The 18,701-nt window shown below is 34.0% G+C and overlaps 1 protein-coding gene across 1 annotated transcript; it reads left to right on the top strand.

The window, feature by feature from the left end:
* The first annotated feature begins 14,123 nt into the window (after window positions 1-14,123).
* On the top strand, window positions 14,124-16,814 carry LOC125842761 (uncharacterized). The gene is made up of 3 exons (XM_049522078.1): window positions 14,124-14,211; window positions 14,797-14,874; window positions 15,607-16,814. Exons 1-3 carry the CDS (start codon window positions 14,124-14,126, stop codon window positions 16,812-16,814), a joined length of 1,374 nt encoding a protein of 457 aa, XP_049378035.1.
* The last annotated feature ends 1,887 nt before the right edge of the window (window positions 16,815-18,701 follow it).

The following is an 18,701-nucleotide window of genomic DNA, read 5'->3' as shown; positions in this document are numbered from 1 at the left end:
TTCGTTCAATGAAGTCGTTGGGGTACAAACTTTGGATTTAACGGGTAATAGTTTTTTTTTCTTTTTATAATAAAGTTTAGCATATTCAAGTCATTAGTAGCAATAATATGCTTCATTTTATCTTCCGTTGAATAAAATTATGACTTATATTTTCTTTCCTCGTGAATTTTATTTTAAATCGTTGAGATTAAGGTTCTCACATAAGGTTAATTTGAAGAAAAAGTAGTGGAGAGAGAGAAACAATAGGATAAATTGCTAATGGATTTAATTTCTCGATGCATGGATTCCGTTAATATAAGTCTAAGCTATTTGTATTTTAAAAATGGAATAAGACCAAACCCGATAAGTTTTTTGAATACTTAAAAGACTAAAATCGGTAAGTTTATAGTTAAGGGACTAAACCCGGTAAGTGTATAGTTAAGAGACCAAAGGTGAAAAGTTTTTGAATAGTTACAGAACTAAATCGGTTAAGTGTATAGTTAAGACACAATTTTAGACCTACTCCTATAGTTAAGGGCCTATTTATGTCATTATCTCGAATATTATTCATCACATGCCTAAGATAGAGTCATGGCTGCTGACACACATACGCACGGATTTATTCTTCATTAATTTAATATAATATCATCTCTGCATTATTTGTTGGAAGTTTGGAATTTAAAGGACAAGTAAAAAGATAAAAGTCGATCCAAGTAATTAAATAAGTTAATATGATACGGGTCATGTTAAAATGGAGCGGTTCATAACGACTACTAAGGTTTTTTTAATTCATATATCCTACTAATTTTATTGTATTATATAAGTCATTAAAAGTAAAAAAAATTTAGTTTGTAAATTTTATTTACTTATATTCTTTAATTTATAATTTTTCATAATTAATTTTTAAAAATATTAATGAATTAATAACAAATATTAGTTAATTTTAATCTAAAATTTGATTAGTTTTATAAACTTAAAGTTATTAGTACACATTATTATAAGGAAAAATTATCTATATACACACCTTTATTTTCCATAATTTCCATTATTTCCTATCATTTCAAAATCCATTATTTTTCCCAATTCTCAAGTCAGTCGGATACATAAGTATCCCAGTCTTAACCCACGTTTTCCCTTCCTTTTTTCACTCATTTAATCTCTCCCTAATTTCACTCCACAATCTTATCAGTTACAATTTTTATCTCAATTTGAAGAGTTTTTGGCCAAAAACATCCCTTAACTATACTCTATGTTTAAACTACATCCTTGCACTATCACAATGAACGAAAAACATCCTTCAATTATCTTAAAAAATGGCAAGATTCATCCTTCAATTAGTTTTTGTTAAAAAACTAACGATTGATGAACCTAGAAATCCCCCATTTCGTTTGCTCCCATTCTTCTCTTAACTTATAATTAGTAATAGACAATCCTAACTAAATTGAATGAGCTAGGAAGATAGGTTTTCATCCTCAACTTCACAGTAGCAACCACGATGTTTCCGTAAAAAGTGAGTAAAAAATTTCGAGTAAACTATTTTTCGCCCTAGATAATTACTGATCAGATAAGCAAAAGAATATTATAAGAAAAAAAATGTACAATTTTCTCGTTATTTCCTAGACGAATGAGGAAATTTGAAGTATGTAGGTAGTCTATTTTTATTTTTGTTTTTGTGTAAATTTGATAGGCCGTATTTTTAAAAATATTAAAATAACATATTTAGATATTACATAAAAAAAATACTCTTTTTGTTTCAATTTATGTGACACTTTTCGTTTCTTAAGATTCTAATTATGTGAACTTTTTATAAATATTTTACTATGTATTTTTCATCATATTGACATGAGAAGAATTGCAACTTTAATATGTGAAAAATGCCACATGTTTATCCATAGTTAATTCTAGCTTTTTTTACATAAAAGGAAATGAGTTTAACCGTTAGTTTCTATCAAGAAAAAAAATGAAAGGGTGAATCTGACCAATTTTAGGATAGTTAACGGATGTGTTTTTGGTCACTATGGTAGTAGAGGGATGTTTTTAGCCAAAAACTCTCAATTTGAATTTCAAAAGGATTCTCTCTCCAGTCAATCAAATTCAAACCATTGAATAAGTACTTTTCGTATTCTCCATTGTCGTTTTTTCAATTTTTTTTTGTTTTTATCCTTTTTTCCTGATACATATGGATCATGCTCATTCATTTAATATTGGTATTGCCCAACTAAATTCAGGAAATAGATCCAAAAAAGGCACGATCCGTTATTAATGAAGAATTCAAATGTGGAGAAGTTAAAGTCGCAGAAGGATGCACCTTCAACTTCTAAAGTTATTATGGAAATCTCCCTCCCCCTAACACCCCAGAAACTAGTAGGCTTAACTAGAGCTTATCGTAAGTGTAAGAGTTGTAAAACCTGCTTCTCAAACTTAGAACGAAGGGTTTAGGGGTTAAACTTCAAGGTACGACCCCCCAAGGACCAACTAAGGGTCCTTGAGGAGGACCCTAAAGCCTAACCCCAAAACTACCCCAACAAGTGAACCATGGATGGGACCTACGGGGCATAGGTCCATCCACGCCTCGTGGGAGAGGTTCGTAGGTCAAGGGACAAATCCAGTAGCTATAGACCCCAACCCACGCCCTGCCAGTACGGGTTGTAGGTCAGTCCACACCCCATAGGTAGGGGCGTGGATGGGGCCTGCTTGTTGTCCCAAGTCGGTTAAGTTAGGGGTCTTTAGGTAAATTCCTTTTTAATTAAGCATTAAGTGGAGTCATTTTGTATAGTATTAATTCACCTATATATGAGTTTTTAAGTCATTAAGTAACCCATTCACCTCATAAATACCAAGACCCCAAAGCCATAACCAACTTTTCCCCAAATAAACTCTCTCTAGAATTCCAAGGAAGAAGAAGAAGAAAGGTGAAGCTAGGATTGAAGAATCAAGATTTTCTCCTCAAATTCGTAGTGAATCTTCAATAATGTATGGTAGCTCTTCATGTATGGGTAGCCTTCACCCACAGAGCCCCTCCAAAAACCCCAATTTCAAAGTTAGAAAACCCAAAAGTTAGGTTTGACTTCAATCTCATGGATTCCTTTCAAATTCATTTTAATGATTTAATTATGTTTTTGTATGGATATATTGATGATTTTTTTATGATTTTTAAGTTGAATTCTTCAAGAATCCATGAATTACCCTATTTTCTCAAATTGGATCTTAAAGTGAGGGTATTGATTGATACAAGTTGAATGTTATAGAATTATGAATGTTATGAATTGATTACTTGAATCATGTTATCATCTATGTCTAATGTAGTAATTCTAGATGTGCTGGTGAATGATCCATGGTCCTTGAAGGGCAAATTAAGAGAATTATGTATAATCATGATGTTTATGTACATGTTTTATGAATACTTTGAAAGTAATGTGATTATAACTATAATGTAATTGTGGTGTTGTTGAAAGGCTATTCTAAATTATACACTTGTGAATGATGATGACATGTTGTGAAATGTTTTCCTCACTTAAATGAATCGGTAGGCTAATGGCATCCCTTTCATGTGTGATTAAAAGTTATCTTGATTGATATACCATGAGTCGGTAGGCTAAGGGCATCCTTTGCATGTGTAATTAAAGAACTATCCTAATGATATACCTTAAATCGGTAGGCCAATGGCATCCCTTTCATGAATGACTAATGAAGTATTCTAAGGCTTTGTCTTGAATCGGTAGACCAATGGCACCCCTTTCATGAGGAGTCAATGAACTATTATAATGATGAACCTTGAATCGGTAGACCAATGGTACCTCTTTCATGAGGATTCAATGAGTTTTTCTAATGTTGTACCTTGAACCAATAGGCCAATGACATCCCTTTCATGTGTAATGATGTTAAAAGATAACTAACTACTCCATGGGAATTTAATGCTTAGCACCGAGTTGATATTGTGAGGTGGAAGCTCTCCTTATAACTGGTCGGCTTCCTAGTAACAACCTCCTTATCCTATAACTATGTACCCACATAGGTTATTTGCTGGTGGATCCACCTAAGCTAAAATGTTACCTGTTCTACCTTAGGAAAGTAGACCAATTCTTTTCGGTGTGGGACATGACACCGGATTCCATGTTAAGCTCGCATGGTCTATGTCGGTTAAGGCTTATTCCCACTACGAACAAGGATATGAGTTATGTACTATGGTTACTCAAAAAGCTCTATAAAGTGTGGGTGGGGGTATGAGACTTCATCCATGCATTGCACAAGTACGCTTTGAGAGTGGTTATGGTGTGTTCCTCAAATGTTATAATGATTTATGAAATAAATATGTTTATGATGATGCTACTAAGTATGTTGATATGAAGGATAAATATAATGATGAATGCTTAACTTTGATTGTTTCTATATGTTGCTTTCCTTGATATGACTTGTTAAATGTGAATGTTCCTTGTCTATGAGTATGAATAAAGAATGAGGTTAAAGAATGGTAAGTATGATTATGGTGGCCTAAAAGTGGTACTTGGTGTAGATGGGATTATGGGATCTTATCTATGACTTACACAAGTATAACGTAGGGATTCTTATGAGATGGTTTTATTATGCTATGATGATTTATATGTTGAATATGCGTGTGACTTATACTTATTCTCAAACTTGGTAAATGCATGATTTTCAAATAAAATGTCCTTTTTAGAATGTTTTCAAGGAATTTTATGCATGGCTATCATACTTAGTGCATTTTTGTACTAACCCATATTTTCTACATTTTTCACAAAGTGTAGGTTCCGCTTCTTAAGGTGATCTTCTTGTGGTTCAAGCTTGGATCGACTATTCTCCTAGCTTGTGGTGAGTCCTAAAGATTCGAGGACGTATGAGTCATTTGTAGTTACTTTCTAGTCATTTTATGTTCAGATTATGTTTCAAGGGCTGTGACCCTGTTTTTTATTCAAAGATTGTATTAGATGGCCAATTGAGACAAGTTAGATTTCCGCTTGCTTTTATAAAACACCTCGATTGTATGGATAAAAATTTTAAATTCCACATCATTTCTTTTATCCTCTGTTATGATATGCTAAGTGCTTGTATGACACCCCTTCAGGGTCAAGTATGGTGTGTTACACTTAGGGTGTACCCCTGAGTCGTGACACCCACCCATGGTTTAAAAAGAAGTTGGATTTGTATTATCTCGTCCAACACTACCTAAGGTACAAATATTGAATGGATATACTTTAGTTAGATTTTTGATCTAGCTTTTGATAGTGGTTTCAACGTTCTGATACATTATAGTTACACTAGTCTCTATTTTCTGTAATGTATCTTTGTTGAAAAACCTTCCAAAAAATAGGATGGAAAGTCGAATCTTGCAGTACACCCTCTTCACTACTAAAGGTTCAGATTTACAATATTTCTAGTTCTAAATCATGTTCAATTTAAAGGTTTTGATGCATAATCCTATTATTTTGAAACATAGATTAGTATTTATCAAGTTCATTATACATATATTTAATACATAACTTCTACAAATTGTATTATTTATCATGTATCAGGTGTTTCTATGTATCTTCAACCTTATTCAAATTGGAAGGACACAATTGCAAATCATATTCGTGATACATAAATCTTCCTGTTTTCATATATCAATTAGTGTGTCGCATGCTTTTGATTATTTATTTGAGACATAACTATAACAATGTACAGTCGATCATGTATCAGTTGTTGTCATGCATATACAATCTTTATTTTTTGTTTAGAGTTACTTAAATTAGAAGGTTATATATCTGTATACATTATCGAATAATATTCATGATACATAAATCCGAATGTTTTATAACTAAAGCACTGTGTATCAAATTCAGTGATATGTATATGATACATAATTGTGTCAAATTCGAATAATTCACTATATATCAGATCTATTTATATATCTTCAGTCTTTTAAGTATTGTTCATATTTTTTAATGTATAGAATTTCAAGCTGCCTTTGCTGAGTATCTTAACGATGAGTTTCCGATCCCACCTAATGAATTTCAAGCTAATTACCTACGTACAAAATATGCAACATTGTTATGAAAATATGGTAGCGAAAAGGCTAATGGAGATTATGTTAGTGAAAAAGATGATCAATCCAAACCTAAGGGTCATTTCACACGACCTGCTGAAGAAGATTTTGTTAACGTAAAGTAGTTATTTATCTAATAGACACCTTTAATTTATTTTTTTTGTTGAAGATTTGGTTAAGTTTTAGAGGATTACTCTTAAAATTTGTATGAATGACCTAATGTTTTAAGATACTTCTACTCAAGTTTTAGTGTATAAAAACTTATTTATTTTGACTTTAACTTTCATTTGTTTATTTTGACTTTAACTTTCATTTGTTTAGTTGTTATTTACGGTATGAATTGTATTATACATTTGTCTTATATAATCTGGTAGAAAAATGTCATAAAATTAAGTATCAGATTCATTCATGCATACACATACAAAATTCTTTTTTCTCAGTAGTTCTAGTTAGTTGTTGATTCATTTGACACCTAATTAATGCAATGTACTCGATAACTTGATTGTTAATCCATTCATAAATATACTTGATAACTTAGTTGTAGTTAGTTGTTGATTTATTCATGCTGATACATTGGACACTTAATTGTTGATAGCTGCTAGTTCATTCATGTATCTAATTGATAACATAATTCTTATTTATTGTGATACATTTATAGATACATTTTATTTCAGCTTACAATTACATACACCATTTTTTCACAACCTTATTGCATAAGATACATTATTATCAACTACAAAATAATACATTATATAAAAGTGAATCTGAAATATATTGAGTAATACCATATTCAGAAACATAATGTATGGTACATTATTATCAACTACAGAATGTACATTATACAAAAAGGTATATGAAACATAATGTGTGGTTGAAATGAGCACAAAGTTGAATAGATTAACTTGTCAATTTATTGTATCAGAATTTGATCTTCTAATAGTAAATTGTATTGTTTATCAATGTAATAATGGAAAATCCAAAAATTAAAAATATCTAATCTCAAAATAATGTATCTTAAACATAATAGTAATCCCAAAAAAGATTTTGTCAATCTTCTTTCGGAAAGAAAGTACAAGTTCTTCAGTTGTGACCTTCTTGCCCACAATGACCACAACAGTTTGTGTTTGTTCTTATCTTTTTATCTGGATTTTTTTAATTCTTTTCCTTGGTCTTCCAGACATTCTATTATACCTAGGTGGCAAGACAATTTCTTTCAAAACATTTTTTTTAATATACATGCTAAAGAGGATAATAGATACATTAAAACAATATATTATCTTCCACATTGGTACATTATAAAAAATAAAAATTCATATACTGATGCTTTTAAAAGACCACATTTATATGATACGTTATAGTAACAACACACTGAGCCGTAGTGATAAAAGCCATTACATATACGTCAAACTAGTGATGTATCAAGTTGTAACTACTAATGTATCATGACTTATATATACATATACAAATTCAAAAATGAAAAAATACTTATTAAAGAACAAATAAAAAATAAAAAAATAAATTCACATGTACTAGATACTTTATATTATCAGCACACTAACTCAAAGATCTAAAAACACATTACATATATCACACCCCGAGGCTACCCCTTGGATGTAAACACACGACCTAGTATCACGAGTGACCCCAAGCTAACCCTGAGCTGGCATATCAAAAGCATACTTTAAACAACTGAACAAAAGATACTATGAAGAAGCTTAAAACATGAGACAAACTGAATGATGGGGAATACCCAAAATAGGTCTCAATATATAAATGCTGAACAAAAGTTAATGATACTACACTATAACTCAAAATACTAAACCTGAATTATATCTATATCTGAAATAAGCCTCTAACTGACTAGAGATGCTGGGAAATGCCCCCAACTAACTCTAGTAAAATTGAAACTAAAATGAAGGACTGAAATAGAAAACATGTCTATTGTTCTCGAAGTATGAAGACTCACCAATGATGTTGTTGAATAATGATCGGGAACCGATCTACACGTGATCTAATACTGAGGACCTAAACCTACATCACGAAAAGATGTAGCGTAGAGTATGCATCAGTACTTGAAAATTACTGAGCATGCAAGATAGGATAAAGCTGAACAAACACATAACTGAACAAAGCGTACTGAGCAATGATATAATCTGAACATGATAAAGATGCTGAAATATACTTAATATGAACTAAACTGAATGCAATGACCAAGTACATAACATGGTGAGATTGAATATTGAAGTATATCTCAAAACCTGGTCAATGCACAGGAATCTGACCGTGTGAGCTACTATTAACAGACATAAAACTACGTGAGCTAAACGTGGAGTTCGATGTATACACCTGATGCTTATCGTGACCAACGAAACTAACCTATGGAATGAGTGTCTACGATCGTCGATAGTATAGTAACCCAACTAAAGGTTGGGGTCGTGTCCCAAGGGAGAGGTTTTGAGAATTGATAGAAAAATAAAATTTAGCTCTAACTAGTTATAGCTAAAGACATTAACGAGCAAAAACATAGTAAATTAAAGGGGGTGACACAAAAGTGTCAAATATCAATTGGGGTTTTTGTCACAAGTAGTAAAAACAACAAAAATTAACAAGAAACTCAAGTATGGGGAAATATTCTTGGGGTGTGACGACAATACAAGTTGAGATAAATCATTGGGTACATGCTTTAAATAGGAAATCTGCAAGATAATAGTGACTAGACTAAGCTTTAGATGGAAATAAGTTCTCTCTCGAGCAACTTACCCCATTTCAAATGGGTTCCTCTCGGACACCCATTTGCCACATGAAGACCAGCCTACGCCTTACCCCACTAACTCTCTCGAGCTGAGTGTTAGGATATGGTATTAGGGCTCACCCTCTCGGGCTGAACCTCATGTCGACCCACTACTTAGGCCATCAGTCTAGTGGTCTTGGTTTCGCGACCTCCCTCTCGGGCAAGCCGAAAATACATGGGTGGTTTTGTATTTGCAACTACAAATCCATTAAATTAAATCACAACCACTAGGTGAAATCACCATTAAAATACATCTAACCTATCAGCAAGCAAAGCAAGACCCAACAACAATATTAACACATATTTGCTAAATCACACCCCAAGAATGAGATTTTTAGCCACACATTAAGGAATAACAAAATACACCTAAAATGCTACTAAAATCAAATGGGTATAAGAAATTAAACCTTGATTTAAGCAAAGGAAGAAGAATGGAGAAAACCCACTTCCAACTTGGGGAAGATGAAATCCTTCTCTCTTCAAGTCTCCCGCAAAACTCTCTCCAAACTTGAGAGAAAATAACTAAAAAGTTCTATTCTATTGTGAAAAATAATAATAATGATTCGGAACTCCTAAAATTAATAAAGAGTTTAGTATTTATAGCCATAAAAAATTAGTGTTGGTGGATAGTTCGGCGAGGTTAGTCGACGCCGAATGACTCGGTGACTCGCCCTTCTTCTTTCTCATCACCGTTTAGTGCTTGCCTTCAGCATCTTCACGTTCTGGACCATTGGGCGGTGTAGTAATGCTTCGCAGAACTATTCAGTGAAGCGACGACTGCTCCTTTCATTGCCGTTTTGATCTTCGACCTTTAGGGCTTTGCATACTGGAACAAAGGGCGGAGTCTGTTCTTTCGGCGAATCCCAAAAGATGCTTGGCAATGCTCAGGCTTCAGCTTTTTCGTTCTTTTCAGCCTTTTTGTTCCTTTTTGCACCTAAGTGTCCATGCTTCCACTAAAATTTTGAATACCTGAAACTTAAGAGTTTTCATCAGATATTGAGACAAAATAAGCATTCGAGGACACTATTTGTATCAAAATAAAGCCCTAAATGAGTCCAATTTGTGGACTCATCAACGCCCCATCAAGAGGACCCAATATACCTTACCAGGGGTATAAAGGCATGACTGGCATGATCACTAAATCTGATGCCAAACAGAGGGGACATATCAACCTATAGGGGCACGTAGTTCTTGGACTGTGGGGGTGAATGACCCTAGTCCAACTCGGTGTTAAGCCTACTCCCAACTAGATTGTGTACTATAACCATAACTGAAATATACTGGATAGCTCAACATTCTGACATGCTAACTGTAAATGCAACATTTAATTACTCATAATGAAGCATTTGAAATCTGAGGCATGTATATCTGTATATCTGTCCTAGATAGTGTAATTCATGAACTAAATGAATAATCTACACAACTAGGGTTCTGAGTTTCATGCAAAAAGCTACGCAACATCGTTACAAAGACAAGATAATCTGAGTAAGATCTCTGTAAAGCTAAAACACAATAATTTCTCTAAAGTTCAAGAAACCCTAGGTATAAACAATATGAAGGAAATCAAGAATCTGACTGAATTCTAGGGACCCAATGGGAGAAAGGAACCCACTAGTGAAATCCCATATACCTAGTGATGAATTTCACAGAGAAAGCTTTCGATTTTGGGGTTGGAACTGAAGAAAACTTATTGTATTCTTGGAGGGGTTGGGTCGCCTCTTTCTCATCATCTCGTTCTAATCTTGGATGAATTTGGTGATTCAAGGTTTTGGTTATGTTCTGACTAGGCTAATAGGTTGAAACTGACCAAAACGACATAGTTTATGGACTAAACAATGTAGTTTAGGTGCCCAATGCATAGGGGAAAATACCAAATGGTCCATTACTTAAAAGTTATCGGGTCCAGTCACGGGCCCGACCGATGGACCATAGACTGACCTACGGTCCATCTTGGTCAGTCTTCGTTCAGCTTCAGAGGATGGGTTTGAGGGTCACGATCCACGGACCTGGACCACGATCTGTGGTCTGACCTACGGTCCGTAGGTCCGGCTGTGGGTCATGCCTTTTCTAAAAAAAATTAGGCAGGCTGCAGTTGGCCAGCTACAGGCCCTACCTACAATCTGTGGGTCAACCAAAGGTCCGTAGGGGCACCTGCAACTTCTGAAAAACTGAAATCCTTATCCCTTTTTAATCTAGGGTGTTACATTATCTCCTCCTTGTGAACATGCATCCTCAAATGAAGTCTAAACTAGCTGAATATAGAGGGAAGGAGCTGCAATCCCTACCACTAAGTACTAAACTAATATCTGACTGAATTGAGTTCTATGAACATGCAAATACGCTGAAAATGCAAATATAACTGAGTGAACATAATACTAAGATTAAATTTATGCAAGAGTAAGCTAAGAGACTGGAGAGGAACCATTACCTGAAGCTAAAACTCAGTCAAAAGGAAAGAGATAAGGATACTTGGCCTTAATGGCTACTTCTGCTTCCCAAATAGCTCCCTCTACGGACTGACTCCTCCACAAAACCTTCACTGAAGCAACTTCTTTATTTCTCAACCTTCGAACCTGATGATCAAGAATTTCAACCGGCTCCTCTTCGTTAGTAAGACTATCCTTCACAGACACACTCTCTAATGGTACTATTGATGCTGGGTCACCCACACACTTCTTCAACAAGGAAATGTGGAAGACCGGATGGACTGCTGCTATTTCTGCTAGAAACTCTAACTCATAAGCCATATTTCCAACCCTTTTCAAGATTCTGTAAGGGCCTACATATCTAGGACTGAGCTTTCCTTTCTTTCCAAATCTCATCACCCCTTTCATAGGTGATACTTTCAGGAAAACCCAATCATCGATTTGGAACTCTAAGTCCCTTCTCATTACATCTTCATTGGACTTTTGATGACTCTGGGCTGCCTTAAGTCTATATCTGATGAGCTAAACTTTTTCCATAGCATCATGAACCGAATCTCGCCCTATCAAGGCTGCTTCTCCTACTTCAAACCAACCAACTGGATCTCTGTATCTACTCCCGTACAATGCCTCATAAGGGGCCATATGAATACTGGAATGATAGCTATTATTTTAGGCAAACTTTATAAGAGTAAGGTGATCATCCAAACTTCCCTTGAAGTCGATCACACAAGATCTCAACATGTCCTGTAAGGTCTGAATGGTATGCTATGCCTGACCATCCGTCTGTGGATGAAATATTGTGCTGAGGTTTACCTGGGTACCAAGACCTTTCTAAAATGACCTCTAAAAATGAGAGCTAAACTGAGGGCCCCTATCTGAGATAATAGACAAACAAACCCCATGCAACCTGACTATCTCATTAATGTAGAGTTTAGCGTAGTTCTCTACTGAATTTGCAGTCTTGACAACCAAGAAGTGAGCGGACTTAGTAACTCGGTCTACTATTACCCAAATGGAGCTATGCTGTCTGCGAGTACGAGGTAAACCTACAATGAAGTCCATGTTGATCACTTCACACTTCCATGTTCGAATGTTAATCTCTTGAGTCATACCTCCTGGTTTCTAATGTTCTACCTTCACCCGTTGCCAATTACGGCACTTAGCCACAAAATCTGCTATATCCCTCTTCATGCCATTCCACCAACAGACTTCCTGCAGATCACGGTACATCTTGATGGCACCTGGATGAATAGAATAGCTGGAGTTATGGGCTTCTGCAAGGATCTTCTGTCTCAACTCACCCACCGATATTGTTGCCCAACTTTAATAATGTTAACAATTTAATTAATTTGTTGCTATCTTAAAAAATATTTGGCAACAATAATTTTTTTATTGTTGCTAATGTGTTTAGTTTCACAAGAACTTATACATTGTGGCAAAAATTAGATTTGTTTTTTTAGTTTTCCGCCAATACAATTGCGGGTTTTTTTTGTTTCCGCAATTTTTTTTAGAAGTTCACCAAATTTTATTTTTCTTTTCCACATAGTTGCGCCTCTTCATCAGGTTTGGGGAAAACATAAACTAGGTTTATTTCTTTGTTCAAGTGTTTCGCTGAAGATCAGTGTTCTTGAAGTCTATTTCCGGTGAGTTCTCTTTATGATTTAGTTTCTTTTCACAAAGTTTGGTGAATTCTTGCATATGGTTATCTTATGATTTAGTCTCCTAGGTTATTTTGTAAAATTCAATAGCTTTGTTAAAGTTCAATTGTTTTTATTTAGTCACTTTGGTGAGATCAGTGGGATGGTATTGTATTCCTCTGTAGAAATTATCTGGGTTTGAAGAGACAGGGAAGAAAATTGTTGAGGAATGTTAGGGATTACCCGCTGCTTGCCATACCAGATGTTGTCTCTATGTCGCGCTTTCTTCTTTTCGATTATCTAGTAAAGGTTAGTCTGGCACTACAGACTAAATTTGGTTAGTGGTACGTTTTGAGCAGCAGATGCTACCTCAAAGAATGGACTCAGGAGGTCCTTATCGTCTTCTGCACTGTTCAAGTCTTGGTGACAAAGAGGGAGTGATGCAAGAGCTTGAGAAAGGAGTGGAACCCAATCTGGTTGACTATGATAAGAGAACAACATTTCATTTAACCCAATCCAAATTCCAGTTTTTAGTTCTTTTGTACATCTTTTATCTGAAATCTAAATGACATGAAATTTTTTGGAAAACTTGAAATATAAATCATTTACCTTGGGTGGGTTATGGAGCAGGTATAACATGGACTTCAAGGTAACAAGGAAAGCATTTTTGTTATAGCTTACAGAGCTCTTTTCACCGTCAGCTTTACAATCTATGCATCATATCCAGCCTCATTGAAATAAGGCTTTTCATTGAGCACAAGAGCTTGAAGAGAAAGGAGAACTTGTAGAATCGTGGAAATTTTGGGGTTCCACACTTCAATTCCAGAGCCCGTCCATGTGTTTAAGAGGCTAAGGCAAACCTTTCCTGACTCATACATGTTCTGATTGACACGAAGCCCGCCAGAGTGATAGTAGACCATCTACACAATTGCAGTTTTGCAAAATCTAAATAAGCTTTATCTGGAAAGTGTATGAACGATCTTATAAATCAGAAAAACAGATGAACTTCACAATTGGATGGCGGAGTTAGATAATTGGATACCTAAGAATGCCTAAGATCCAATGAAAACATATAATATTAATTCAGATTCCAAATGAAGGCAAGGCTCGTGTCTATCAATCAGAACATTGTGGAAATAGGCAACTACGATTTCTTGCCAATCGACTTGTGCAAGAGATTGTTCTTGATGTGCTCCATCTTTCCTAACCATTATAACATCCCCATGGAAACCTTGACTAGATACTGCATGGGATTGGCCTTAATCCCAAACATTGAGAGTGTTAAAGAAGCAAGAGACAATATTCATCAAACAGTGGAAGAACTCAAAGCTGTTTGTTTGCTCTTAGATGGCGATAAGGAGGAAACTGTCAAAATGCACAATTTTATACCGATTTTAAAATATCACATGTAGCTTAATGTGTTTGTCTTAAAATATCACGTATGTGTTGTTATATATTGATTGATTAATGTGTGTCTTATTTTTTCTAATTAAGGGTAAGATATGTTTAAGTTAGTGTCTGCTGTTACTTTTTATTCTTTTAGGAAATATAGTTTTTGACCAAAAACTAGTCTATTCCACCTTTTAAAAAAGAGTTAATTATCTTAGGTATCTATTGGTATAGTTTGACATCGTGATCTTCATTGTCGAGTTTCAACACCCATTGATGGTTCAAAGTCAACGATTATGTTTATGATACATTGTGTTGCTACTATATGTATAATTTTCTTAATAGTGTCTGAAAGCTTGTTCCTTGTACTAAATTGCACCTTTTCTTCTAACACCTCATTACTTTTAAGGTATGGTCTCTCAAGAGGAAATTTTCTCTTCTTATCGTAGGTGACAATATTTGCTTGGTTGAATAATCTAAGAATTTAGATTAATTATACTGATATTCTTAGCATGGTTTATTTTTCTGCAGGGTCTCGTCTTCCATCTATTGTCACAACTAAAGCTAAGGTTGTCGGTGATGGAGCAATATTGCGACCTATTTCCAGTGGTAATTTACCTTTTTATTTCAGTTCTTCCTTACATTTTGAAGTAATGTTGATGTAATACAAGTTTGGTCATGTGTATGTGCTTCTCTGAAGATTTAAATTACCAACTTGTTGCCATTGGTGCCTATGAACTTGTTATATTCACACTTAAGATATGAAAAGATGTGACAAATAACTTGCATGCATAGCTATCTTTAGCATACTTTTTTTTTTGAAATTGGTAAGTTTGTGGATTCCTATCACTAATAAGATCATACAGTACATCCTCCATACTTGACCAATTATTTTTCAGTGGAGGAAAAGGTGATTAACTGTGTCTGTAGTTTTCCCACATAGGCAGCAACTGGGACAGATAGTAATCCTTCTTTTCATCAATTTATCTTGAGTAAGAGATGTATTTCCAACTCATATAGTTTCATAGTTGCACCACTCCTTTATTAAGCCATCTTTTTTTTAAGTTGCTTATATTGATATTGAAATATCACATGCAGATTTGAACTTAAATTGTTTAGCTATTCTAATATTATCTATTTTATGAGAGGTTGTAGATATATGAATGATTTCTGAAGATGTTCGTAGATGTAGATATACAAAAAAGAATTACTGCTCTTAAAACCACTTTCTGTTTTTATATTGACCTTTTATAATATGAAGTTTTTCTCTAACATTTTCTTTCTTTATTTTTTATTAAAAAATCATATAACTTTATATTAATTGATTTAAAATTGTTGTAGGTAAGTATATAATGGATAAAAGTTGGATACTTATTGGAAATAGAGTGTTACCGCAATATTTAAATGGTGTGGAGCAATTTTTGAATTTTGCATTTTCTAATCTTGAGGTTGGTGTAAGAATTCAATGTCCGTGCGTAAAATGCAATAATGTTCTTTGGAAAACGCGCGATGAAGTGAGAATAGATTTATGTAGGTTGGAAATGAATCAAACTTATAAAAAGTGGATTCATCATGGTGAACTAGATCTATCTTCAGATGATGAAACAAATATTAGTGAAGATTCAAATTTAGAAAATGATGATGCTCCAATTTATGAAATGTTGCATGATATATATCCTGGTGTTCCCAATACTAGTTATGACTTTAATGAGACAACTGAGTCACCACACAAAGAGCCTAATAAAGAAGCTAAGAGATTCTATAAGTTAATGAAGAATGTAGAAAATCGAGTGTATCCAAGTTGTGAGAAGTACTCCAAACTCTCTTTTATAGTGCATCTTTTTCAAAAGAAGTGTATGCATGGATGGAATAATACTTCATTTGACTCTTTGTTGAAATTACTTAGTGATGCTTTACCTAAAGAAAATGTGCTCCCAGATTCTATTTATGAAGTTAAAAAGAAAATAAAAGATTTGGGTTTAGATTATGTGAACATAGATGAATGCATTAATAATTGTATCTTATATAGAAAGGAATATGCGGATCTTGAACAATGTCCTAAATGTGATGAAAAAAGATGGACAATGAGAAAAGGAAAAGATGCCAATAGTGAGGTTGCTTCAGGCAATTTGAATAACAAAAAGAAAGGAATTTCTAGAAAGATTCTTAGATACTTTCCTATTATACCTAGATTACAACGATTGTTTATGACAAAAGGAACCGCAAAAAAAATGAGGTGGCATAAGGATGAACGAGTTGACGATGGAGTGTTACAACATCCTGCTGACTCATTGGCATGGAAAAGTTTTGATGAAAAATATCCAAATTTTGCTTCAGATCCTCGTAGTGTAAGACTTGGACTTGCTTTAGATGGTTTTAATCCTTTTGGTTCAATGAGTAGTTCATATAGCATGTGGCCAGTTATCTTGATTCCATATAATCTTCCCCCATGGCTATGCATGAAACAATCTAATCTTTTGTTGTCTTTACTTATTCTTGGACCAAAAGGTCCTGGTATGGATATTGATGTGTATCTCCCCTTTGATTGATGATTTGAAAATCTTATTGGGGGGTGGAATTGAGACTTATGATGCTTTTTATGAAACAAAATTTTCAATTACATGCTTCTTTGTTGTGGACAATCAATGATTTTCCTACTTATGGTATTTTATCTGGTTGGAGCACTAAAGGTAAATTAGCTTGTCCAGTTTGTCATGTGCATACTTGTTCTGCTTACTTGAAACATGGTCGAAAGCAATGCTATATGGGTTATCGTAGGTTCTTGGAGATAAATCATCCTTATCGTCGAAATAAAAGTTTTTTCGATAACACAAAGGAAGAAAGAATTGCACCACATGCTTTGAGTGGTGAAGATGTGCTTGTGCAACTTAATACCTCTTCACAAATTTCAGTCAATGACAACACAAGAAAAAGAAAACGAGATATTGAAAGATATGATAATTGGAAAAAGAAAAGTATATTCTTTGAACTCCCATATTGGAAGACTTTATTGTTGAGACATAATTTGGATGAGATGCACATTGAAAAGAATATTAGTGAAGGTGTGTTAGGTACGTTGTTGGATATTGAAGGAAAAACAAAGGACACCCTGAAATCTCGATTGGACTTTCAAGAAATGAAGATCAAAAAGTCCCTCCATCCCATAAAAATTGGGGATAAATACATACTTCCTCCAGCAAGTTATACAATGTCTAAGGCGGAAATGATTCAATTTTGTCAGCTTAACAAAGAAGTTAAGTTTCCTGATGCTTACGCTTCTAACATCAGTCGTTGTATCAAGGAAGCTAAAATTTTTGGGCTTAAAAGTCATGATCATCATGTTCTTTTTCAGCGTATTGTACCACTTATTATTAAAGAAATTTTACCGAAAGATGCACATGACCCATTAATTGAATTGTCATTGTTCTTTAATGATTTGTGTTCTAAAGAGTTATCTATGGAGAAGCTAGAACAACTAGATAAAAGAATGCGAATGACATTATGTAAATTAGAACGTGTGTTCATGCCGATGTTCTTTGATGTTATGGTTCATTTGGCAAATGAGGCGAAGTTGGGTGGTCCGGTTCAATTTCGATGGATGTATTACATTGAAAGGTTGGTTTCTTACTTTTTAAATCTATTCTTTTAATTTAAATTTATTAAAATATTAATATTTTTTTCATAGATTTTTGCGAACCTTGAAAGGTTATGTACGCAACAACTATCGTGTAGAAGGATCAATTGTTGAGGGTCATATTGCAGGGGAGTGCATTACATTATTCTCTAGATATTTGAGTGATATGAAAACGAAGCAAAATCGTCTAGATAGGAATCCTAATTCTTCTAACACTGATCCGAATAGCTTATCTATATTTAATTGTCATGGTAAACCACTAGCAGGGGGTAATTGGACAAATTTGAATACTTCTAAAATCAATCAGGCTCATTTTTACATTCTCCAAATTTTTAGGAAGTCAGACCTTGGATTGAGTAAGATATTTTTCACCTTTACATTATTTTCTTACAAACACTTAACAATTGTGTCGGATTTTTATTACTTTTTTGATTTTTTTTCAAAACCTCCACAATCTATAGGGAACATTTAGATATTTTAACAAAGGAGAATAGTAGAAATATAGCAAAGAGACACAAGAAAGAATTTCCTTTATGGTTTGAAAAAAGGTAAAATCTTTCATTTGATAATTTGTAAATTTATTTTTTAAAATAACATTAATTTTATTTGTGATTTTGTAATAAAAATACTACAGGTGATAGAATTAAAGAAAAATGGTGATAACCGAATTACTGAAGAATTACTAATTTTGGCAAGACCTCCATATCCTCGAGTTTTTTGTTATAGTGGATATATCTTGAATGATTCTCGATTTCAAACAATGGAATCTGAGCTAGGTTTGAAAACTCAAAACAGTGGTGTG

Source organism: Solanum stenotomum, chromosome 10, assembly GCF_019186545.1.
Source record: "Solanum stenotomum isolate F172 chromosome 10, ASM1918654v1, whole genome shotgun sequence".
Taxonomy (NCBI): domain Eukaryota; kingdom Viridiplantae; phylum Streptophyta; class Magnoliopsida; order Solanales; family Solanaceae; genus Solanum; species Solanum stenotomum.
This window is presented reverse-complemented; position numbering and strand designations above follow the sequence as displayed.

Bases quoted from the DNA above. Each gene is read 5' to 3' on its own strand.
- LOC125842761 (XM_049522078.1), top strand. From the start codon at position 14,124: ATGGGATTGGCCTTAATCCCAAACATTGAGAGTGTTAAAGAAGCAAGA. The intron at 14,212-14,796 runs GTTTGCTCTTAG...ATTTTTCTGCAG, and splicing joins GGAAGAACTCAAAGCTGTTT to GGTCTCGTCTTCCATCTATT. The intron at 14,875-15,606 runs GTAATTTACCTT...AAATTGTTGTAG, and splicing joins ATTGCGACCTATTTCCAGTG to GTAAGTATATAATGGATAAA.